A 26,332-nucleotide genomic window follows, 5' to 3' on the forward strand; every position below is an offset into this window, starting at 1 on the left:
TTTTCTTTCTAAGATTTTTTACATCGAAATTGTGTAGTGATGTTCAAAATTTACAGAAGGATGTTCTTAAAGTTCTATCCTGTATTTCAGATACATATTTTTCAGGAACAAATAATGATTTCGTATTTTGAATAATCACACAAAAATCTTGAAGATGATATCTGACAGTAGCAGTGGCAAAATATGTCATTTAATGTTTGCTTTAGGTTAAGGGTAGATAACTTATCCTTTCCAACATTTTTGAGATATCCAAAACAAGGGAAAGCCAGACTTTAAAAGAATATTTCTTATATCAGGCACCTGTGAATCTTCCAAATTATCATCCAATAAAAAGTTGCAACCACTGAACTGTAAATCTATTTCAGTTCGTACATTGTCCAGTTCTGATGAAACAATGAGACAGGTGACACTTGTTTATCCTAAAATAGCCTTTTCAGAGGCGTATTTACTGAGGAATATTTATAATATGCTGTTAAAAAAAATCTTTGGAGCATGACAATACCTTTACGTTGCACGCGTTGTACCGGACTTCTTCCAGCAATCAATGATCATGAGTCACCCTGGCCTTCTCTCGATCACCCGATTTGTAAAGTGATGAATTTGCTCTGATTGAGAACTAATGTCATGTTTGAATCAGTTACATGCACTCAGTAACTAAAATCCAAACTGTTCTTCTTTTTTTAAGACTGTATCGAAGCACGCAATTGTTTCGTTTGAATCATTATATTTAACTCCCGATGTTTCGGAACCAAAGAGAAGAATTGGTGCCTTTTTTGTCACACATGTTCAAAAGAAATGGTTCATTGCATTTCGACACGTTTGAAATATTCCTAGTTGTGAGTTTCTTTGGTCTATTCATATTGCAATAAAACCTTTATGTAAATTTGTTATTACGTGGCAGCGTCACACAATGAAAATAAAATGATTGTTCTGCTTTTGGGTCAGATAAATCTTCAGACGCATTAGCTTTATTTTGGTTTTGGTTTTGAGATTATGTAGTTGGACAAACGCGTGCCTCTATCTTTTCACATTGCACCACAACAAACAATTGAGTGAACATAGCTTTTCACCCCAGTCTAAGGGTACTTTTGGAGCCTGGACCGCGTTTCACAAAGGTTTCCTAAATCTAGACGGTCGTAGCCCATACGGATTTGTTTACGACCCTCTTCCGACCCCATTTACGACCGTTTCTCAAAGACGTAGTATCCATATCGTACGACGGTTTCCTAAATCCACTGACGCTGCTGCTGATAGGTGTATATGGCCGTTAATGTTGGTGTGTGTTTATTCCCAAGTCCATCTAAACCGTGACTGGTGATGTAAATAACAACTGTATTTCAAAATTGAGTTATATAATCAGTTTGATTTCTTTTGAGACCGATGAATCGCTCAATAACACAATATTTAATGACCAAATTTTCCACAGTCGCTTGAAATCGTGTCTCGTAAATAAATCCTGAATAAAAATGTCTAGAATAGGTCTTCAGCAACCCATGCTTGTCACAAAAGACGACTATGCTTGTCGTAAGAGGCGACTAACGTGATCGGATGGTCAGACTTGCTGACTTGGTTGACACACGTTATCGGTTCCCACTGGCACAGATCGATGCTCTATGCTGTTGATTATCTGTTCCAGACTCATTATTTAATCACAGCCACCATATAGCTGGGATATAGTGGCGTAGAACTAAACTCGCTCACTCAAGAGCACTGATTATGGCACTAAAGTCAATTGTGGTACCATTCACGTCTAAATAACATCGTACAACTTGGCTGGGCAGGGTATGGCCATCACACATTGCTGGTTCTCTGGCGGCTTGAAATATTTTGTGAGATGAGAGGCAGTAGTTAATTTCCCTTACATATACACTAACATTCATTTACTAATACAATCTAAAGTATCCTCGGTATCGGAGTTCCAGTACATTCCAGCTATTACCTTCTAAATATAGCACATCGTTGTCCCTCTCCAACGACAGATGAAACGTGTCCGTGATGATCCGGATTAGTACTAATCATCCGTAATCCATGATTGCCGTAACAGGTGATTAACGGGATCTCCCTGACTTGGTTGATGCATGTCATCATGGCCCAGTTGCGTTCATTCATGTTCATGCTGTGGATCACTGGAGTGTCTGGCCCAGACTCTACTATTAACAAACCGAAAATAGCTGAGTGAGGCGCAAAACTAGACTCACTCACCCACTCACTTGTTCAGTAAATTAATAATAGGCAACTTAATTTAGTGTATGTTTATAGTAATGTCTAAATGGCGATGCATATTTTCACATTTTTTTAAACAATCACTTAATGCCATAACCGATTTAAGTAAGTACCGAAGCACCTCAATCCTCACGCGCATATAAATATCCTAAAATGATAAAACTAAATAGGGGCGAATGGTTACGAATTGATCTTGAAGTTACGAAAAGGGGCGAATGATGACGAATTGCTCTTGAGGCTACGAAAAAGGGCGAATGGTGACGAACTGATCTTGGGGCAACGTGCTTTGGACAAGACAACGTTTGATAGAAGTCCCATACGCTGCTTGACTGTGATTCAACCCAGGTCTTCAGATAACAAATGCCTTAGGTCACTCTGACCGTTTAGTGATGAAATCACAATCACGTGAACTAAGTAAATATTGGGCGTGTCGTTTGATAACAACCAAAGACGTTTTGTCAATATCACTCCTGTGCAGGGCCGCGTAAGTCAAGGTAAGAATCAGAGAGAAAGTGAGAAAGAGAACAAGAGAGAGAGAGGGTGCAGCGGTAGTGGTTATTTTTTCATCTGATGAGTGGGTGTTGAGAAGGGAATGGATGTGTGTGCCCTGAGTATTTGGGACGTTGTTAACGAGTTCACGAGGTGATGTCATATCTTAGTAAGTGAATGAGTGAGTGAGTGAGTTTTACTCCGCTTTTAGCAATAGTCCATCAAACTCATGGCAGGGGGTGCCAGAAATGGGCTTCACATCAGGAGAATCGAACCTTCGGTGTGCCGAGCGAACGCTTTAACCACTAGGCTACCCCCAGAGCCTCGTATATCTTAAGTGATTGGAGGGACTGCGTGGTGTTGAGTGAGTGGGATTCGGAGAAAACTAATTAATTAATAATTTACAGTCACTCATTTTGAACACACACCACCACAACACCACCACCACCAAGTGAAAGTGGTTTCAACAGCTATGCTGCGCTGCGCTGATAACGCGCCCGGAGTATGAGGTCGTGAGCACTAGTCTAATCTTGTTTGTGTACACAGGTAAATTATCTACTCGTAACAAATATGTTTATTGTGATAATCAGACTCTGTCACAGAGAAAACTCCATGTCTGGTTTACTGACACCTATATGTCTGCCTGTCTGTCTGCTAATGACAACAAACAATGCATAACTTCAATCACTGACCACATGCAATTTGAAATTAACACTTATCGAGCTGGTGTGCTTTAAGCTAAGCGTGTCGGCAAATGAATCAGTGGCCAATGAAAATGATTCGTCACACTTGAGTGCATTCCCACCGGCTCTGACTGAGTTTAGTATCGCGACAGCTTCGTTCTGAGGGAAGTAAACCCAAGTACAAAATATTGCACTTTTGAGGGGTGGTGGGAATGCTCTTTCATCCACCAGGTCACACTGATACGTGTGCAATGTCATCTGATTAAATGGTTTTTGGTAATAAACCTGTACTGTCTTTAGCTTAGAGTTACGACTGTTTGGCAGGCACTGAAGTTCCCCAGGTGCATGCTAAAACCGGAACTACGTTAGCTTGCATGTTTTTTCTTGAACAGGGTAAACGAATGGAAGCCGTTTAGACAAACAACCTTTCCTGCCACCACACACAAAGGACCAACAAACACGCAACATATATACCTTGTGCAAACGGTACTGAATGTGTCTTGAAATATGTCCAGTCTTCATAGACCTAAGGTACAGAGTATTCCCGAAACGGGACATCATCACAACTGTCTATCTGGTGAGGAGAATATGTCGAAAAGCAACCTTCACGCACTGTACACAACGTGCATAGAGAATCTTGACGCTCTGAGTGGACAAAAGATTGGACAGCCCGTGGATTGTAGTTGTTGCGAGTTGAAGTCGGATGAAGAACCCAAATGTAAGGATTGTTCTGAAGCCTCTTGTCCACCTTGTAGGACGGGGACACGTTCATCCACCAGGGCATGTTCTGACTCAGCTGTTCCCCAAAAGGACAGGAAAGGCTTACCTCATGAGAGAGGGTCATGCTGTGTGTCTGTCCCATGTCTTGACCATCCTGGGTCTATATACAAGTACGTGTGTGAGACGTGCATTATTCCTGCATGTCCTGAGTGTGTTCACGGTCACCACTCGGATAACACATGTACTGTTCATCCTCTCGAAAACACACTGTCAATGAGGGAAAACAATCTTCAAGAGTCGACGATCAACATGGACAGAATTTTGTCATCTTTATCTTCTTCAATTGCCTGTCTGGACCAAACAAAATCATTTCTAGTTAAGAAACGTGACCAGGAAATTCAACAACTTCATCAAAAAGCAAAGTCACTTGTTGAACAGATACTGAGTGAGGAAACAAAATGTGCAAAGAAGTTGGATGATCTCTATAAATTTCAGATAGACTCTGTTGATGTAGAGTCAAAAGGTATCAGAGATAACCAATGTGCTGTCATAAACCTGAAACGTTTGTCTGAGGAGGTCCTGGAAAACGGTAACAGTGTTCAAGTGAATGTTTTATCAAAGGCCTTGACGGGTTGTAAGAAAGAGCTTCAGTCTTTTAAATCAATACCACATTCGAAGGAAACTAAAACCTTTACAGTTCAGTGTAACTTTCTCGAAAAGGAATCAGTGTTTCTAATATCCGAGATGATAATGTCCAGTACTGATTCTATGTGTTCGAATGATAGCAATGGTGAAATAATGCAACAGGACACCCATATGCATGATGACGATGTTGCTAGATATTCCGACGTGTCTTCGGAGGAAACAATGGATTCCTCTTGCGATGAAGAGGTCAGACTGACTGCATCCATAACTTTCATAGGAGGTTTAGGCAAAGCCTACCAAAAACAGAAACATGGTATAAGCTTGAAGGAAAATGGAAGTATCGAATACTGTGAGTCACCTAATGAAGATTCCTCTTGTGAACTTTGTCCTGAAATGGACATCAAAACGATTGCCAATGTACCAACGTGGCCGTTGCATGACTACATAATGGCCAGATCAACCCGTCAAGACCTGCGCTTTGACCATCGTGTTGGTCCATACTCACCCAGCAACGATGGTGCCATAGCTACCCAGCCATATGAAAATATCACACATCCAAGCTTCTGTCCACCTTATGCTGTGACATTTTCTTTGACACCGCAGCAGACAATATGTATCTCCAACGGTAAAAATCAAGGCAGAACAGATGTCAGTGCTATGGTGGTAGGTGGTAATCAGATGCTCCTCGTTGATAGAGGAAGCAAGACAGTAAAGCAGATTGACCAAAGCCTCAGAGCCAAGAGCACATTGTTCATCGATGAGTTGTCAACCCACCCCCTTCATTCACTGGCTTTCCTAAACAGCTACATTGTGTTTGTGTGTGGAACTCACGCGTGTGTCAGTGACGAAAATCTCACGCTATTGAGAAGCTTCCAACTCGTGCAGGACCAATATCAAGGACAAGGAGAAACATACCTTCCTCTGTGTAAGTTCAGTGATACATCCTTTGTCGTCGGTAATTTGCCAGGACCTCTTCTTCGAATTTATGACATTCTAGGACAGCTTGAAGTGGAGGTTGTGTCTCCAGTCAGGGGAGCCACTGTGGCAATCGTTCAGAACCGTTATGGTAACCTTCTATTCAGTTCCTGGGAGGACGGGGGATTTGTCCTGGAGGTCCAGAAGAACTTCCAGATCATCCGAACGTACAAACCCTACGGCATACCATTATGGCATCCGGAGGATATGAGCGTTGATAATACCGGAAGGGTCTTCATTACCGATCCCGTGCTGAACCACATCCATGGTTTTAATTCTGTTGGGATTCCTCTTTTTGTGTACTCCACCACAAATGATGGGCTCATGTTTCCTAGGTGCATTTGTGCTGTGGAAGGTGACTCTTGTGTCGTAACCGGGCAAAATGGGAAGATAACATTATACAAGCTGATCTATCTTCGGTAGGGCTAGACTTGTCAGTGTAGAGGTAAACGAACTTGTTCGTAGGTAGAACAATATAAGGATTTGTTTTATTGCTGTTATTTTATTTTATTTTTTTCTTTCGTTTTAAATGTTCATGGAGGAATGAGCGGGCACAATAGATGTTCAAAGTCGTGTTTAGTAACTGCAGTGTTGGACTATACAGTCGCGTCTAGACCACACAAACCAGCAAGAATATCTCTAGGAACAATCCGGCACAAACAGCCAAGTCACTGTGGATGCCTGAAATCCATCCTCTTACACCAAGCAGTGTTTCCCTGGGATCAGTTGTTACCCAGAATCCTCACCTGCACCACATGCAGATGTGTATGAAATAATTTCATATAAGAAATATACTACTGATTGCATGATGCTATTGACCTGCCTACATATATAATGGTGCATTTATTGAACAATGGAGAGTAAGTGAATTCGTAAGTGAGTATTATTTTACGCGACCTTTACAATATTCCAGCAATACCATGGCGGGGGACACAGCAAATGAGCTTCACACATTGTACCGGTGTAAGGAATCAAACGTGACGAGGAAACGCTTTTACTACTTGGCTATCTCACTGCTCCGAGTTAGATGTCACGCCGCTTTCAGCAATATTCCTGAAATATCACGACAGGGGGCACCAGAAATGGGCTTCATTGTAAACTTACGTCCATTCAAACCCGACATTCGGCGTGAAGAGCGGACGCTTCAACCACTAGACTATCCTTAGTGAATATTAAATCAACGCACCCTGGTGTGGGTTACAGATGCGTATGTGGACAGGTAATAAAGTAATCAACAAAGGTAACTGTACGTGCTTAAAAGCGAGTCCGACATAAATATGACTATGAATCTGATATAGCTTGTGGATATGTCAAACAAACGCTCGTATATCACCACGAGCTGACAAAAGTGAGAGGCCTGATTGGCTCCAAGTCATCGTGTCGACAGGTTTGGGTGTAGGTTTCTGGCATTGCTGGAATATTGTTAAAAACGGCGTAAAACTCACAGTAATGACAATGGGCAGTGAGGTACGTAGCCTAGTGGTTAAAGCGTCTTTAGCAAGCGGCGTTTTGGTACAGATACTTATGGTTAGATATATCTATACCGAAACGATATCGTATAATAAATATGTTGATCATCCATAAAGACTTGTAATTTATTTGGTCAGCTTCCACGTGACGAAATCTACTTCAACTGTAGCATTTACATAACACTTTCTCAAATATTTTGGATTTTTCCTTAGATAGCACGCGATAGAACAGAGTGCACTAAAACGCACGACTGAAAGAGAAATCACGAATCCATTGCAATATTAGCCTGTCGTTCAGACCCTGAAGCAAATACAGCCAAGAGAGCCAACGCAAGTCTAGAAAATGTGGCAAGTCCAGATTCCCTTAGTTTCTGAAAATGAAGAAAGTCTCAGTGCTCCTTTTCATTATACTAGTCTTTTTTACTATGAACTTTTTCAGTAAAATATGTTCATTTCAGAGACTAGTTGTTAGTCTACTGCACTATATACGAGCTCGTATATCAAATCAGGGATTCTCTACAACCTGTACAGAGGCTTCCTGATCAAATCGACATCAACGTTGTGATTATATTGCCCCAGATGATAGACTGCGAACACGAATTACCACCAAAGTCTGAACATATAGAAACATTCACACACATGACAAAGACAAAACCATTCGATTATCAATCTTTTGCGCAAAACAATATCACTTGCTGATTCGATCCTGTCTCTTCCAACTGCCGTTGCGACTGTGTCTTGGAGTTCCTTTGCAAACAGAGTGGTGTCCCTTGGAAAAGAGAAGGCGTCTAACAGAGGCGAAGATTTCAGATATAGTAATGGGTAAGAATCTTCTGGAATTTCAGTGCAAACAATTATCTACACTGCAAAATACGTTATAAGCATTCTCACATTAGGAACAGCTGCCCCAAATAATTGCACGCAGGTGCAAGTTTGTTTACACCATATTCAACTGTCGAGTGTCATGTTTCGATTTCAAACAAATATGAATCTCTCCTGATTTCGTTTAGTGTTTGGTTTATTTCCATGGATGTCGAGGGTTTTTGTTGCTGTTTTTTTCTGAATTTCTGAAGCACATTTTCATAAGATGTGAAAAGTGAACGTTAACCCCCTGGATGCCACAGGGACATATATGTCCTTCCTCTACATACCTCACTTGGAAGTCCAATAAAATTCTAAATATACCACGCATATATAAATACTTCACAGTTTTGAATTCTGCGGAAAATTCCCAGTTTCTTGATACCATCCACTATTATCTCAGACCAAGCTAATGTGCTTAAAATCGCCTTTCAAAATAGGCTTCTTCGTAAATGTCGCCATTTTTCAAACTGTACAAAATCGAGATTCACAGCGTTATTTGCAGTATGTTTTGAAATGTGAAAATCGTATAATTACTGGGAGTAATGAATTTCAAAAATAGCATATTAATGATCACTGATATCCAGTTTTCATGTAACCAGGAATGATAATTCTGAAACGTCACCGATGTACCCAGAATCGGTTGGGATGTTTTCGAAAATACACTTACACGAACGCCGAAGTTCGCTTTCCGCCATATTGGATAGTGTTTACAAAATCACGTTTCGAGAAGGCCGGTATTGAGAAGCCCATTACATCATGTATACTTCATAGTTAGCTGCGACAAATGCATCATTGAATTCCCCATATATCTTAGAATCAAATTACAAATGGTCTTTGTCACCAATACCAACTGTCTAGACAAAACGAAACGAAATATACTTTGTATGAAAATGAACGCTGTGCTCGAAAGACAGCGCTTGACTGAAATGTAAACAAAGAAAAATTCCAATTTTACACTGCGTAGCATTTTCGGAAATTTCCCAACATCCAGCCCTCTAATCATTGCTTACAATGGCTCAATACGTTTAGTATATTCAGGGGAAGAGTATCGTGGCAAAACATAGCAAATTGAAAATAGATACAATGAAATAATTTGGTAATTCATAAGAAACTGTCAAACTTTTAGTGCAGCGTGACGCCATGACTGACGCAAAATCACCCAGAACGACAACGGTACTTATCAGCATTTCTGGCTTCTTCCGTCATTTACAATGTAAATGATAAGAACAGATGACAATACACAGATAGTCAGAATAATTCTGATTACTTACATCTCACATTTATATACAAAAGATCCCTGAATCAAGCAAAAGGTCGTTGCAAAATCCTGTGTACCCTTCTCAGCGAAGCCGCCATTTTGAAATAAATCGGTCATCGGTAGTGATGTCATACGTCAACATTGTTGCACATATTAGGCAATTTCTTTGAGGTGAAGGTCGGTTGAACAAGAGTAAACACAATGCCCATACCATTCCGATTGCACTTTTAGTATTGTGATGTATATTTTGCGCATCGTTCAGATATTTTTTCATGAAACTGATTTCAGTATCTACATATATCCATGTTCAACACCATATCATGTGTGGATATAAGGTATCCGTTTTTATTCTTTGAAAGCTTTTGATTGTTTGAATAATATTTACATGGGAAACTGTCTAAGTAAGTGTATTATACCACATTTTAAGCCTCTACACAAGTGTTGGAAGATCACACGTAGCCATTACTGCAACATGTGCTTTAGTTCCCATGATGTGCAATATTCAATACGTTGGGACAAATATTGCAGTTTCATATGAACAGGTTAATAAACAACGATTTAATTCCAACTTTTGAGTAAAACGGATAATATTAATGAAAATGATTTGTACATTTTATGAAATGTAGGGGCACACATACTGCTACTTAAAGGAATTGTCTTGTTCATTGTATTGGTTTGTGTCGTTTTTATAGACAAAACTATTATGAATATTAATTGACCAGGTGCGAGTTTGTCAAAACGTTTCATGATTCATTATCATTGTTTTTCGATAATAAAGTCAATTCAAATGCGATTAAAATATATCTGATGGCAGAATGTCTAACTCAAACAATATTTATACGGAAATTGTTAAAAATATATACATCAGGTCAAGTCTTAATTTGGACAAGCATTACGTCCATTTTCTAATACTTCTTTACTGAAAAATTGATCTCTTTGTACCTTTCATTGCATACTTATGAAGGGAATTGATTTCATAATCATGAGAAGAAAAGTCTTTTTCCTAAATGAATACTCAATGAATATTCAGGTGTTGTGAAATTTTCATTTATGCTAAATTGATGCTAGGCAGGTGCGCGTGTTGCTCACAATAAGATATGTAGTAAAACAGTGTAATTGTTGATATAGTCAGGACACTATTTCAGTGATAATACCATTCATTTTATATTTTGGCTAAAAAGTGTTGAATTCTGACACAGAAGCCGAAATCTTTTACACATTGAGTGGAAATTAGGTTAGATATATACTAATCAGCAACCAGAGTAGTCTTTTTCCGACGTCACAAAATGCACAAAACATGCTGTGACGTCAACTAAAATGTCTCATTATTTTCAGTTATTTCATTACGTTTGAAAATGTGGCTGTTACTCCGTTAATAATGATGGAAAATTAATAAAAATACATATACACAAACAGGAGAATATGGGAATCTAAGAACTAAAATATGTATCGGATAGGGACATCCAAATTGCTATTGCCTGATTTTTTTATGTAGCGCACTGGCATCTTTTCTTACAAATTGTGAAACTACCAAAAGGTATCCTCTCACATTGGGGAAATTTGTGTTGGAATAGTTTGGTTCACTGTGAACAAAACATCACGAAAATATACTGTCCATATCCACAGCAAATTCTCTCCATGTGATCTGAGTTACATTGACCTAATGTAAACCATAGCTGAGTTATGCCCCCTTATCTTTATACGTGCATGACCTCTCTGTCAACGTTTGACGTCACAGTAGAAAATCGATTTTTGACATTTATTGCTGGTCATTTTTTATTTTGTGAGTATGATGTTATGCATTAGCACATACATCCATTTCATATACACTTATGTCGTTCAGATATCAAGCTGTATTTTCTTCGCTCACACTTCCCGTAAAGATGCCAAATTAAAAAAATCGTAGCAGAGTGCTTTTATTGGTGCACGATAAAAAACTGAGAAATTTACTGTTTTTGAACACACACAAAAGTTTTGGACAACTTTTAGCAGTGTCTATTTCTCAAACCCCTGAGGTAGCCGCAATTATATTTATACCAACGGATAGGAAATTAAATATTCTACATGTCTGTGCAATTTCATAGCCGTACGCAGATCCAGGACCACGCGAGCGCAAATCTCGCACAACGTTCACTTTTCAAAGTTTATGAAAATGTGCGCCTGAAAAAAACTCGGCATCCAGGGGGTTAAGTGAGAATTTGTTCACAGGACTTGATGTACCTACGACAAAAACTTAGGCCGTAGTATATATTATAAAGTGTTGAAGTTTGTCATTTGTGTTAGAAAAAGAGTGAATTTCCCCAATTTTAATATTTCACCAAACACAAACCACAGTGCGACGAATATTATTAGTTAGGATCTTTACAGAAAATGTGAGTGAACAAAATACTGCTTGATAACTGAACTACTGAAGTACATGAACTCAAGATATGAAATCAGGGAGACTATATAGAGGTGGTATATTATCCCTGATGAAATGAATTTGTGTGTTTTGTGTGGCTTGCAGTAACTGACTCCATTTGTAACACCTCTTGGCAGTGGAAATTGTGCCATTGCAAACAACCAATTCCCTTGTGGCACAAATGAAAGTACAGGCTTTTGTTTCCCTAATCATGATTATTACTATGATTGTTCCAGACTTTGCCACCCAACGAAAGTACTAGAAATGGTACTTTACTGAGAAAATGTAATCCCAATCACCAAATTTAACATGCGTCCTATCAGACAGTAAGCGGCCCTTCAAAAAACACATGTACCATTGCCTTATTAAGTTATTTAGAATTTAACAGCTGTGTTTTGTCTTATTACATCCTTGCTAGAATTTTGTCAGATTAACTTCAGTTCATTGCTTAGGAATACTTCCTTATATTATTGGCATGTACAGACTCAGTGTTGCCATACATGTTGCAGTATTGGACTACCTATCTAGGAACTCTTTCCTCTTTTCTGTTATTAGACTTTGCACACAAATTTAGTTATAAACGAGGAGAGAGTTATATGCCTCTAGGATGTAAACGACAATCCATCAAAGCAAGGAGACTTCTGCCACAACTTATTGGTTATTGCAAAGCGTTGGTTCCAAATAGCCTGACATTTCCACATAAGAGTGAAACCCAAACAAAATGTGAAATATCAGTCAGTAACACTACTTTGTGGAGAGGATGTGCTCGCTTTATGAGTTAATACGATTCTCACCAAACACTTCTGTGTTAGCATTACCTATTGTTTCTCATGATGAAGCCCAACAGGAATGATTCAGGATATGGTGTTTGATGTTTGGCAACATCCGGCCACGGGGGCTTGTAAGTTGCATCTCTGAAAATAATATGTCCTAGTTCCATCAAGTGCAGACTGACAACCATCTGCATATAAATGCTTGCACCAGGGGTATATAGGATGCGAACAATGTACACAGCAATATTAAAAGTCCAAATACTTTTTGTAAAAAATTTAGATCATGTAATGATAAGTTATCGCTGAGTCTGCTTCTAGCTGGGTTATGGTATCATTTGCAGTTTAATTACGGCGATGATCATAATACAAGATGCAATGACAGACTTCCAACAATATTATAACATAGTATTAGTAATAATGTTTAAGTGTCTTGTTTATATATGTAGAGCTAGTGTTGGACCTAGGGCTCAGTAAGAGTTCATCCTCTTCCCCCATTCCAAATAATATTTATAAATTGATATGTACTCAAATTATTATCAAAACCTAACACAAGAATTGCCACAGACCTTACAAAAATAACTATCAACATGAAAATCATTAAATAGATAGGGTTAGAGCAGGTTGAGATGTCTCAGTTAATCTGCAGAAGAAAGAAGTGGGGCAACAGAAGGAACTCTTTCCTCATTTTCAGCAGTACAACTACAAGCACCTGTGCACCCGCCAGGTGAATCATTTATGCCACTGAGTGAAGATATTTACTATTTATTATTTATATATGGTGGTGGTCTGTAAATAATCGAGACTGAATTTTCTGGTCAAGACTTGATTATTTACGGATTGCTGCCATATAGATGGAATATTGCTGAGTGCGGCATTAAACAACAACCAACCAACCAGCTATATGAGGAATATCAACCAGTGTGTACCTGTTTCCAGAGTGTTTTAATCTGGCATTGTGTTGTAGTGCCTGCTTTGCCTGCTGAAGCTTAAAAACTTATTTCATGAGATTAAATTTATGCGTTATCCGTACTTCAACAAAGCTTGCAGATCATAAGCTGGATTATCCTTAATTGCAAACTGTGTGAGTTACCTTAGTGATAGAAAGGTTGATTAAATTGGTACTGATCACAGGCAACTTGCCAGGACTGGTTGTTTCCTTTGTGTTTGGATTTGTTTCTCTATGCATACCCAGATGACAGCCCAGAAATCTTGACCGGTTTGCAGTCTCTAGATAAGTTACTCAACCTGTGAAGATCAGGTTAGAATTGGTTTTCAGCATCCAATGCTTGTGATCGGAGGCAACTAATGGCATTGAGTAATCAAACTAACTGATTTGGTTGACATTTGTAGTAGTAACTGTATCTCATTTGCATAGATTAATGCTCATAGTGTTGAATTCTGGATTGTCTGGTCAAGATTTGATTATTTACACACTGCTGCCTTGTAAACGGGCTAGTCCCACAGACGACAGACGATCCAGCTTTGGGCCAGAGTTCTTTATTTCATGGTACACAGAAGAAGGGGGTGTAACTAAAACCTCACAAGGGAGAGAGAAAGCAATTCCGCTATGTGCTAAATCAACTGGCGGATGCTTTCCTCAGACACCTTCTCAGTACATTTTAAATTTCCTCAAGACCAAACCATGTCTATCCTGATGTAAGTTATCAGCCAGAATGAAAATACTGACCCCTTGCCTTGCATGAAAAGCATGGGCATAACCTTACAGCCTATGAGAAGTTCTCCACCAACTATAAGTCAATCAGTGCAGTTGATGACAGTTAAGAACTGTGACCTACCCTTACACAGCTGGCGAGGCTTCCCATGGGTGGTCCTGAGGTTCTAAGTATGAAATTAGTATTTTAAAGCTCATCATTAAAACAAAACACCCAAAACAATGCCAACATAAATACAGTATTTTGCACCCTGTTTCAGCAAGGGTATAGTTGGAATATTGCTGAGGGTGGCGTAAAACTAAACTCACTCACCAAATGCGTAGATCGAACTGTTGATCACTGTTTGCTTGTCATTTTGTCAGAGCTGTCCTTGTTGGCAGACTTAACAACTTCAATTGGTTGAAAACCGTCACAGCAGGTATTTGGTATAGAAAGTCTTCATTACAGGAATACCATCAAAATGTTCCCTTAGAACTGACATTACTGTTAAAAGTTTTTTCTTCTCCAAAATCTTGTCCCCAGTTCAACTAATACCATACACTGTTATTTCATTTTATCTGTGATCATGCTAACATCTGTTGCAGCTTGACTTAGTGAGACCTGCAGAGGGGTTTGAAGATGGCAACATCCAACAATCCACCAGAACAAGGGGCTGCGTTTGACTCGGGTTTGTGCTTACAGTTTTCTGTACGTTGTCGACTCACCAGTCTCTCAACGACTCAGTGACTCACTGATTCATGGGTCTCTTAACAACTCACCCGTCTTTCAGTGACTCATCAACTCAGTAGTCTCTCAACGAATCAGTGATTCTCCACTCTTACTGAATCACCAATCTCTTACTGACTCACTGACTCACCAGTCTCTCATTGACTGACCAATCTTTCAATGACTCAACAACTCACCAATCTCAAACTGATTGCCCCACCTGCCAAATATTTTTGAATTATTGATCCTGCAACTATGCAGTCCGAATTTGCCAAAGCTTGCTCTCTTGCATGGTTGGATTGCAATTGTCAGATTGAATGGCTATGTAATAAAACACCTTGCAGAATGTGATGGATTTTCTTCATGTGTGTTTTAACAGTGATCTTCAAAGACAAAGTTGTGAAGGGTGATAAACTGGGTGAGATCAAGGTAATGCTGGATGGGCTCCAGAAATCAGATCCTGCTCACGCTACCTACGACAAAGACACAAGGTTCAATTTTTGTGTTTTTTTCTCTTGTATCTTGTTCATGTAAATACATTCTGTAAATCCTAATTTATCACATCTGGGTCTCAATTCACAAAGCGTTTGTAGCGCTACTACGTTTGTGAGCCTATGAAACTATACAACATTTTGTAATGTTAGGAGCGCTTTATTGATCAGTCCTGCTATGTGCAATGTACTAGTGAATATGCATAAAAATAATTGTAAACTTGTAAAGTGTATTTACTCATTGTAAATGTATACATTGTATGCATGGTCTATTTTCCTCAAGTGATCTGAGCACAACACAGTGAATGATTGGTCTTAGTTCCTCAAAACAAGTCTGAAAGTAACAGGACCCACTTACACAAAGGGATCTTAGCTTCTTGATGATCAGAACTCCCATGCTCTAACAAAGACTTATGACTGACTTGGCTCTGAGATCACTGTGTGTAAGATGTCGCAGCAATGACAGATCAACTGTAGTTTATCAAAACTTGGAAGTTCTTTAACTTTTCATAGTCGTATTTGGGTACCTGATAAAAATGAAAACAAAATAAAAAGCATTTATCTTACAGGGCTCCAGATAATTGTTTTGTGGACATTTCAGTCATCAAAATTAAATCCGAGGAGTAAAACACCAAATGAAAACAATAGGTTTATTTCACAGGTTGCATTGTTATGTTACCATTACTTGCAAACTGAAACGGTTTCCCTTTAAAGAAATTCAACAAGTTTCGTTTGGTTAGTGATTCTTACTGCAGACAACAAGAAATAAATGACTTTGCACGCTGAGGTGTTGTGCATTATATGTTTTCCTATGCTGCTTTGAAGCCATCACCTAACATACAATAACTCTGAGGGTCTGCTGTTACTGACACGAAGCAGAAATCATGTGATAGTAATGCTGTTTACAGGCTAGCTTTTATACAAGTTGTGAACCAAACATGGGTTAAAAATATTAATGGAGATCAAATAAAAAAAAACTGACAATCTTTGTTTCAGTACAGACAATCAACGCTATTCTTTATCTTCAGATAGGTGGTGCAGGTGTGAAACAAAAGTTTGACAGGTTTCACACATGTAAACAAAATCTTGCATTCTCAGAAAGTATCTTCCATGCATTGATTTGACTTTTTATGGTTATATCTGAATAATCCATGCATAGTTTACACAGAGACATATCTTACCTGGATCCCTGTTATGTTCTGAAAGTGTTATGTGGAAAGTGGAAACAGGAAGTAACAATGGACGCTGTGTTTTCAGACGTATCCATGTTTGGTGTGAAATGGGAAAGACAACATACTGTGATGCCTATCAGTTTCCTGAAGATGCAGAAATAGATCCATCATCTGTGGATGTGCCAGCGAAAGAGGTATGAGTATCTGTTTACAACACAGTTGCACCCATATTCAAAACATTCGTCTAGCTCTGTGGTTTAATTCAAGGGGAATACAACTGTCTGAGGCAGTTGTAATAGTGGCAGAATAATTGTTAGAGTTAGGTTTTATGCCTTTTTTATGCCACTATGACATGTGTCAACAAAGTCAGTACGCCTGACAACCTGATCCCGTTAGTCACCTTTTATGACTGTAGATCGTTCATGACTGAAACGAATTACCGAAAAAATATCATGGTCATATTTGAAGTCAGGTGTTCACAATTGGTTGTAGATGGGGACGGGGAATGTAGGTTGGACCTCCATCCTGGATGGTGGGGACAGAGTGTCTCAAAATCAGTTGTAGATACCAAAGCTGTGTTTTCGGGACATTTATGGTGTTCGGAAACTTTGTTACGATTTGCTAACAAAGTTATGCCCCTTGACATGCATTTCTTGACCTAGTGCATGGTATCCCCAATGGGGACAGATTTGCTCAGTAACCCTTACAGAAAGGGAAACCAAATATAGTATGTTTTTTATTTACAGGACACAAATGCCCTGATGGAGTCTGAAAACAGAAACCATGTTATGATTCTTACCGAGTTATGGCCCATGTTTTGCAGATTTTTTATCTCAAAAAGGAACAGATTTTCTCAGTAACCGTTATAGATAAGGAATGTGGTTTGTATTTTCAGGACGTGAATATTGTGGTGGAATCTAAAAAACAGAAACCAAATAGGAACAGAATACTGTGGGAGGAGATATTGATGACCATGTCTTCTTGTATTTACAGAGGAGTAAAGGAAAGTTCAAGGTGTTCTTCAAGAAGAAAAATGACTTCCAACTGCGAGATATCTGGAAACAGTAATATGGCTGAAGCATCATCAGTTTTATCTTGCTCATCTCCCACTCATCCTATACACGACACTGTTCATTGCTTGTGTCATGTTTTCTACGAACAAAGAACAGCTTGAAAGATATTCATTTAGCAATAATGCTTCGGTTTGTGTCTTCAAGTGAAATATTTATTTATAGATTTGTGTGTAATAAAGTATAAAGTGAAAGGTTGTAATTTAAAAGGATTCTGTCCATGATTTACATGTAAAGTGATAATAACGACAACAAAATTGTGCCATCGACACTGAGGAGCATTCTTCCGTTATGAAGTCTCCCAAAGTTGGCTACGCTTAGATAGACTAGTCAGGCTGTAGTGAGATGCTGTTACAGTAGTTACAGGTTACCTGTAGCAAAGTTAGACTTTCAGTAAGTGACTGAGTTTTGTTATATGCCACTTATAGCAATATTCCAAACCGGGACACAAGAAGGGGGCTCCATACATTGTATCCATGTGAGAAACTGAACCAGGATCTTGAGATAGAGGTTTCCTCACCCCTCCAGACTGTGTGAAGAGCATCTGTAATCTTCGCCAGGCTACAAAGATCTTGGGTTCAAACCCAGGTTTGCGCAAGTGTTATCTTGTCCCTGTCTTGTCAGCAGTATACCTTGGCTTGAGAGGTCAGTGAAGTGATGATCAAACACCTGTGTCATTGTGGGCTTTCTTCCCAACACCAAGCAGACACATGATCACTCTGAAATACTCCACAAAGTTGTTTTAAAATAACTTGCTCTTACAGTTGTATTGGTGTCTAGAAAATCAGTTCTTTCAGTGAAAAAAGTAGTTTTTGATGATCATGATAGCTCAGAAACCTTTAGTTCATAGTGTTTGGAAAAATGTGTTAAGCAGAGTTATGTCCCTTAGGCCTGCCACAGTCAGACATCTCCCATTCCCTCCTTGTTGGTATCCTTGATATTTGAGCACCACCACTGTGGGTTTCACCAAGGTGTTAAACCTATTATGTGTGTATTACATGATGTTACTGTAATATATTGTATAGCAGTTTTCAAATTCACCTCACTCACAAAGACAGTACCAGCTATGCAAATTGTTTTACCTCCCTATGCTAGAACCCTCCTTCATCAGGATGTATCTGGGATTCCGATTGAGGGCGTATTTTGGGAGCCTGGTGGTTGAGGTGTTGAACTTCGGTACAATGTGTAAAGCACATTTCTGGTATCACTTGCCGTAGTGGTGTTCTGATGATTGAAAATAATCGAAAATCAATTGAAAGAAGGATTAAAAATGATTATCATTCGTAAAAACCATACTTTCAATAAATCAAGATTAATCATGTTTTAGTATAACAAACTTGAATGGAGTAAACTTGCCATTATGTTTGACGAATATTCACAAACTGAGCATAAAGAAATGTGCATTGTAAAATTGTAACCACTGTTTTTGTTCCATATCAGTTCCAGTATCATTCTTGTATGTGTACATGTCATTGTGTGACAGTATTACAAGAACAAAGAACATGAATTAGAAAAAAAACTGGAAAACCCCTTAAAATTGGTGTTTACATTAAAAATGTGTATATTTCTATTGTAATTGATGATGGTTCAACACACGTCTTCTGATAATCAGTAGTGGATTGGGTTTCAGTTGCCAACACTACATTGCCATGCTATTGATGGAATATTGCTAAAAGTGGTGTAGAAACTACACTCACTCACTCTTGACAACTTTGACAAAACAGTATCTGCAGATGTCAGCATTTTCATTGTGAATGTTTTGAGGATGTGTGGATGTATGTTTCAAACATTATGGAATGAAATATTTTATACTGTGTTGACTCTACTCCTGAATGTTGAAGTTCCCACCTGTTTTTATGTACTTGTGATAGATCTGATGGCCCTACTTGTTACAAATACTTTCTTCCATATCATATGTTGTTTAAACTGTTGTTTACCTTCATGTGAGACACTGCGTAAACTGTTGTTTTCTCCATGAGAGACAGTTTAAACTGTTGTTTCCTCAAAGTGAGACACAGTTTATATTTCATATTAAATATATATGGATCTGACAAATCACATTTTTAAACAGATCCTTAATTTTAGTTGTGATTTTTTTGCTAATTTACTCTGTTACTTTTTTTAATATCATTTGTTATGTGTATTATCATTAAGTGTGGTGGGGAACCCAAGTGGTTAAAGAATTGACACGTCATGCCGAAGATCTGGGTTTGATTGCATTCATGGTTACAATGTGTGAGTCTTATTTCTGGCATCCTTCACTGTGATGTTGCTGGAATATTGCTGAAAGCAGTGTAAAACCATACTCACTCAGATATAATTTGTGTTTGCCTCATAGTTTGACCACTGCTTCAGACTGAAGGCATGCATGAGTCCACATGGGAGGTCAGGTCAAACACATTCTTGGCTTTCAAGAGTCAACTAATGAGGATCAGTTGGCTGCTGTAAGTTGTTGTTCATACCCTCAACCACTTCTTTGCCTGACAGAATTCATTACTTACAGACCCATGAATATCCAGGTTAGAATTGGTCTTCAGGAGCCCATGCTTGTTGTAAAAAGCAACTAACAGGATTAGGTGGTCAGGATTGCTGACTTGGTTGACACATGTCTCTGATTCAAAATTGTATAGATCAGTGTTCATGCTGTTGATCACTGAATTGTATGGCCCAGACTAGATTATTTACAGACCACCCCTACATGGCGTAAATATTGCGAGTGTGGCGTAAGACAACTCACCTATTCATGGTCACAAGAGATCTTGTTGAAAGGTATGACTCTGTTCAGTGAAATGGAAGGGTTGTGCATCAGAGATGAATTTGTGATGTAATTGAGCACATGTGCAATTGGAACATATATCCAGAGCACAGTGATTGTGCCAGTCATTTTACAGATAATTGATACATTATTATATTTTAACATCAGTAACCTATTCCTTGATGTTGATACATTTGTACAAGCATGACTGTTTGCATGTTTGCTGCCTGTATATTCAACTCTCAGTGTCCAACTTTAGTTGTATTCTCCTCAGGGAGTTGAGATGGCAGTTTGAACATGCACGAATCTGTCCAAGTGATGGTATAGTGTCATGAGCTTCCTACTGCTATTGTTTTACAGATTAAGAGAGGGTTTGGCTGATCCTGACACAGTCAGGCCGGTAAGGCTCATCATCAGCTCAGGGCCTCACCCCCTCTACACACAGCCCAGACAGCGAATGGGACTTTTCCCAGGAAACACTGCCTAGCCGAACCCACCAAGAACTTTCCAGAGAATATGAAGGCTCCCCAACACTGCAGCCTTCTGCATTACCCAGATTGTCAGAGGTGCTGTGCTTCTGGTGGAGAACCCGGGCACTCTCAGATCAGGAGGTAACAAACCAAGGACACCGAGAACAATAGGGAGCCTGACGACAGTGTACTTGGGATTCAAGCGAGACATTTCAAAGGCGAGGTCCACATATTTATCATGCTTTTCCTGAATCTTGCCAATAATGTTGCTGTCAAAAAGGGAGAGAAAATTCAATGATCCTGATTCTACTTTTTATTACAATAACGTGTGCTTTTTGGACCTTCTGTGGAGACTTGCTCTAAATGTTATGTTCAAACTTTTTCTTATTTTTATTCATTGTACATGGTATGTGGGCTAGTTTGAAGATCACTATATAGTGTTAAGCAATATTCACTTTATTAGGTCTGTATTTGGAAACTCTAGTTATTGTGAACCATCGACATAGCAGTTTCAGTAGGGGGTCAGTGGCAATGTGTGAAGCCCATATGTGGTGCCTCAGTGGAATAGTGCGAAAAGAGGCATAAGAATCTATTCGCACACACTTTCACATCTCGCTATGAAAGTGTAGTAATCTTGAATGCAATGGGAAATATATCCTCACCTCACCTCACCTCATCTCCAGCAAGGGTGAATCCATATATTTACCATTCTTTGATTTTACGATTGCTGAAAGACAACGGCCCACTTGCACAATGTGATCTTAGCGCTACAATGATTCCCATTCTCCAACATGGGCTTAAGGTAGCGGTAAGTTCCCCTTGTGCAAATAGGCCCAGTGGAGTTTAGTTGGTTGATTACAGAATTTAGCATTGCGTTTAAAGACATTTTCATGTTGAGTGGTTACAATAAGTATTTGCCTAGTGAGTAGCTTTGGTACAGCAGACCACACAACCATGTGTATACCATGTTTGGTATTATGGTAATATGTTTTGCATACTTTGTATTAGTTTTGCAGGAAATAAAGCTCACTGACCGTGCCCTAGGTTTGTTAAATAAGTTTGTTATGGTTGGGAAGCCATTGGCCCATGGAAATAATGACCAGAGCAGCAATTTCAGACATAATAATGGTCAGGAGATACTCATCGTCAGCCCCTTGCTACTTAAACTGAGGGGCTGTGGGATAGCCTATAGGCTACAGCATTTGTTGGTAATGTTGAATGCTCATGTTCGGTTCCACACATGGGTACAATGTGTGAAGCCCATTTCTGGTGTCTCTTGCAGTGATATTGCTGGAATATTGCTAAAAGCTGTGTGAAACCAAACTCACTCGCCCGCTTGATCTTATATCTCCAGTAAGTGTGACAATTTCTGACATTAATCATCTCATCCTGTATGTGCAGAGTAACGAGATATTCCACATTTCCTTGGACTAACTTGAAAAACCAGTAAAGATGCTGTGAGAATAGGCCATCAGCAACCCTTGCTTGTCGTGAGACATGACCTGTGGGGTTAGGAGGTCAGACTCTTTGTTTTTGTTGATGTTTCTTATCTTATGTCAGTTGCGCAGATTTATGCTATTGATGTCTGTCACTGGATTGTCTGGTCCAGATTCCAAAACTTAGAAAACTGCCATTGTACAGATGGAAAGTTGCTGACTGTTGTGTTGAAAACAACCAACCAACAATCTGTTATCCACTATGGGTATTTCTTGTGCAGTACAGTGTATTGATGATTCAATCATCCCTACGCACCCCTACACTTCCTCCTCCCCATCCCCTCCACCACCCACACAACACCCCCAAACCCCGCCCCAACCCCACCCCTATTCACACACACACACACCCTTATAGTGTGCAACCTCTTTCTCAAAAAGCTGTAGCCCCTGTGTGACACTCATGACCTTTGGGATTCGAAGGCGTTCGTCACACTGAAGACACAGGTTTGATTCCCCTCGTGGTCACAGAGTGCGAAGCCCATTTCTGGCGTCCCATGATATTGCTGGAATATAGATCGTCACGTTGAAGGCCCAGGTTTGATTCCCCACATCCCCGCATGGGTACAGAGTGCGAAGCCCATTTCTGGCGTCCCATGATATTGCTGGAATATAGATCGTCACGTTGAAGGCCCAGGTTTGATTCCCCACATCCCCGCATGGGTACAGAGTGCGAAGCCCATTTCTGGCGTCCCATGATATTGCTGGAATATAGATCGTCACGTTGAAGGCCCAGGTTTGATTCCCCACATCCCCGCATGGGTACAAAGTGCGAAGCCCATTTCTGGCGTCCCATGATATTGCTGGAATATAGATCGTCACGTTGAAGGCCCAGGTTTGATTCCCCACATCCCCACATGGGTACAAAGTGTGACGCCCATTTCTGGTGTCTCCAGCCATGATATTGCTGGTACGTATATTGCTAAAGGTGGCCTAAACCTAAACTCACTCACTTCAGTCTTCTGCTGCTGGAAATCTGCCACTATTCTATCAGTATTACACTACAGCCAGACTAGGATGTATGAGAACAGCAATCTCTGTGATCTTCATAGGTTCAAAAGGGATGTCAGCACTGTGATATTGCTGGAATATTGCTGAAAGCGGTGCAAAACCATATTCAATCACTACTTATCACATTCCAATGTCCATTAGAGCGGCATTGGATATCATATGAATGTAAGGTATGGTCATGTTGATGATTGGTTTATTGGACGTCTACGTCACCTACAAATTGGTTTGTTACGCGTAACGTCAGCCACTGGACCATATGCAAACGGATGCCATACAGTTGACCTTCATCACAAATAACTGATTTCTAGTCAGTGTTTGTATTTCACCATGCTTTGTTGAACTGTGACCCCGGACTTCGGAATAACTCTGAACACAACTCTGTGTTGCGAATCATAGACAAATGGGTCACTGGTACAGCTTCTTCATCGCTCTTGAAGAAACAGTTATCTGACGTTTGGTTCTTAAAAATCCGGCCTTACATACTCGAACAAAAAGGTCAAACATTTCGACACACAATGATGAATACAATAAACTACACTTATGATGAACTCTCAGGCATAACGAACTGTTTGGTCCCGATTGCCGTGGCACCAGGGCGACTAGAATACGTTGTAGATTATCCCTGGTTGTACAAAACGAACGTAGCGTTAAGGTGATCGTAGCACCCATACCTTAACTTGAACTTACAACTGGCGTAGCGCGATGATTGTTACAGAACCAATTTTGCACTTGTTTTTGCGCCGTGTTTGCTTGCAATTTGTTTGTGGTATTTGCATTCCATCGAAAACACAAGGTAATTATCGAATTTAGAACCACGTAGACTTTCCCGACTGTCGTACGCAACATCCTCATTAATTAGAAGGTTCCACTGGTTCACGTATGTTTTCCCAAGCTTGTTCAGCGATGCGATATTAGATGTAACTGAAACAAAGTAACTGTGCATTACTTTATGTTATGTACAGTTACATTTTGCCGTTAGTATATACTGCCACAGAGCTGATTGGTTTGATTGGTTTTGTGCCTCACATGTAATTCACTTTGAAATGGAAAGGTTAGATACTATTTCTTGTTGCTTGTGTAATATTAGGATGCTGAGTTTAACGGTGACCCTTTTATGATGTAAGCCAATAAGTCTACAAACAAATTCGCATTTTCCGCCTGAATCCGGTAAACGTTCTGCACAAGCTCGGTTGTTTGAGCGAAGGTCCTCAGATCAACATACATCTACTTATTCGTTTTTTATTGTTTACACAATGGGAAAGCCACATTAACACGGTGTACCTGGTGACTGCATGTCTCCAGGGAGTTGAGATTGATAATACAATGTGCCATTTGGGCTTAACATCCAATTATCGAGGTTAGGACAACTTGTAACTTAGAGTGATCTAGAAGAAGTTCAAATAGGGTGCTATAGGAATGTGGTGTATCACATGATGTTTTCCTCTTTGAATAGATCCTTTATAACTTGTCGCCTGAGAAGATCCAGGATGGAGTAGGTCTTCAGCAACCCAGGCCTGCTATGAAAAGTGACTAGGCGTGTCGTACGAGGCGACAACTGGGATCGGGTGGTCAGGGTCAGGCTTGCTGACTTGGATGACTAAACTCACTCACTCACCCACTTTAACTTAGTATTGTTTCGGTGGTATTTTGGGGGATTTTTTCAAATACGTTCTAATTTGATTGCAAATATACCCATGTACGTGTATAGGTGCCCACATGGAGCTATAAATGCGTTGAGTTTGGATAAAGGAGAGTTGACATCTGTTATCAGAGAGCACGGGTTTGGACCACTAATAAGGCTCCTTGCTGAGTACCCTGCTGAGTAATGCACTATGTATCGTCATGTGTATTGTGCTGTGTAAACCGCCCACCCCCCACCGCCCCTCCCCCACCTCCTCTGTATCGTGCTATGTACCGCCCTATGTACCCTGTTGTGTACCGACTTCTCTACAGCCCTGTATACCATAGTGTGTACCAGTCTGTGTACCGCCCTATGCACCGTGCTGTGTACCGCCGTGTGTACCACCATGTTTACCACCATATTTACCGTGCTGTGTACCGCCCTGTGAATTATACTGTGTACCATCTTGTGTATCGCCCTGTGAACCGGCCTGTCTAGTGCACTATGTATCGTCCAGTCTACAACAATGTATATCATGTTATGTACCGCCCTGTGAACCATACTCTGTACCATGAGGTGTACCATCCTGTGTGTCGCTCTGTGTACCGCCTTCTGTTCCAGGCTGTGTAATATGCTGTGTAAAGCTCTGATTACCGTGATTTGCACCGCACTGTGTACCGCCCTTTGCACCGTGCTGTGTACCGCCCTGTTGACTGTCCTGTATACCACCCTGTTGACTGTCATATGTACCTCCCTATGTACCATCTTGTCGACTGCCATATGTACCAAACTGTGTACTATCCTGTTGAATGCCATCTGTATCATCCTGTTGACTGTCCTGTCTATCGCCCTGTCTACCGTGCTGTATACCGCCCTGTGTACCGTGCTGTAGACCGCCCCGTGTACCGTGCTTTGTACCATCCTGTGTTTACCCTGCGTATCATCATGTTGACTGTCATGTTTACCTTCTTGCTGACTGCCATGCGTACTGTCCCCGTAATGCCATGATTTCCGACTGACAAACACGTGATCAGGTTTATGCGTGAAGAGCTTCTATTTTTCTTGCCTTGCTTTCCTGACTGTTCCCGAATATAATGTTGGTTCTGTAGACGTTTGATTGTCTTCCTTTAATGTTTCTAGCACTGCACTGGATTCTCTTGCTTCCACAGAATCCATACACGGAGAGATGTATTGCTGGGTGAAGAAAACAGACGACCAAATCCCTTCTTAAAGTGCTATCACAATACTTTAGACAACAATCATTAACAATGTATGAGACAATCAGAGGTTATCAAATGTAACCTTGAAATATTTAAAAAAAATTAGATAACTCAGTCCCGATCAGGAAGATAATTTTGACATTAAACAAAA

The 26,332-nt window shown here is 39.9% G+C and overlaps 2 protein-coding genes across 3 annotated transcripts; both read left to right on the forward strand.

The window, feature by feature from the left end:
* Positions 1-2,659: 2,659 nt before the first annotated feature.
* Positions 2,660-7,314, forward strand: LOC137273833 (E3 ubiquitin-protein ligase TRIM56-like). Its single transcript, XM_067806703.1, has 2 exons — positions 2,660-2,717; positions 3,788-7,314. Exon 2 carries the CDS (start codon positions 3,903-3,905, stop codon positions 6,156-6,158), a length of 2,256 nt encoding a protein of 751 aa, XP_067662804.1. The 5' UTR covers positions 2,660-2,717; positions 3,788-3,902; the 3' UTR covers positions 6,159-7,314.
* Positions 7,315-7,956: 642 nt separating this feature from the next.
* On the forward strand, positions 7,957-21,874 carry LOC137273834 (uncharacterized). 2 transcript variants are annotated; one of them, XR_010956157.1, is made up of 6 exons: positions 7,964-8,026; positions 14,758-14,840; positions 15,258-15,369; positions 16,627-16,735; positions 17,535-20,055; positions 20,727-21,874. XR_010956157.1 is itself a non-coding variant. In XM_067806704.1 (5 exons), the coding sequence occupies exons 2-5, from the start codon at positions 14,792-14,794 to the stop codon at positions 17,607-17,609; spliced, it is 345 nt and encodes a 114-aa protein (XP_067662805.1). In that variant the 5' UTR covers positions 7,957-8,026; positions 14,758-14,791; the 3' UTR covers positions 17,610-18,859. The 2 variants fall into 2 exon arrangements, 1 of the variants encoding a protein (XP_067662805.1); XM_067806704.1 differs by lacking the exon at positions 20,727-21,874 and having other exon boundaries at positions 7,957-8,026; positions 17,535-18,859.
* Positions 21,875-26,332: the final 4,458 nt, after the last annotated feature.

The sequence above is a fragment of the Haliotis asinina genome, chromosome 2 (assembly GCF_037392515.1).
Source record: "Haliotis asinina isolate JCU_RB_2024 chromosome 2, JCU_Hal_asi_v2, whole genome shotgun sequence".
NCBI lineage: Eukaryota > Metazoa > Mollusca > Gastropoda > Lepetellida > Haliotidae > Haliotis > Haliotis asinina.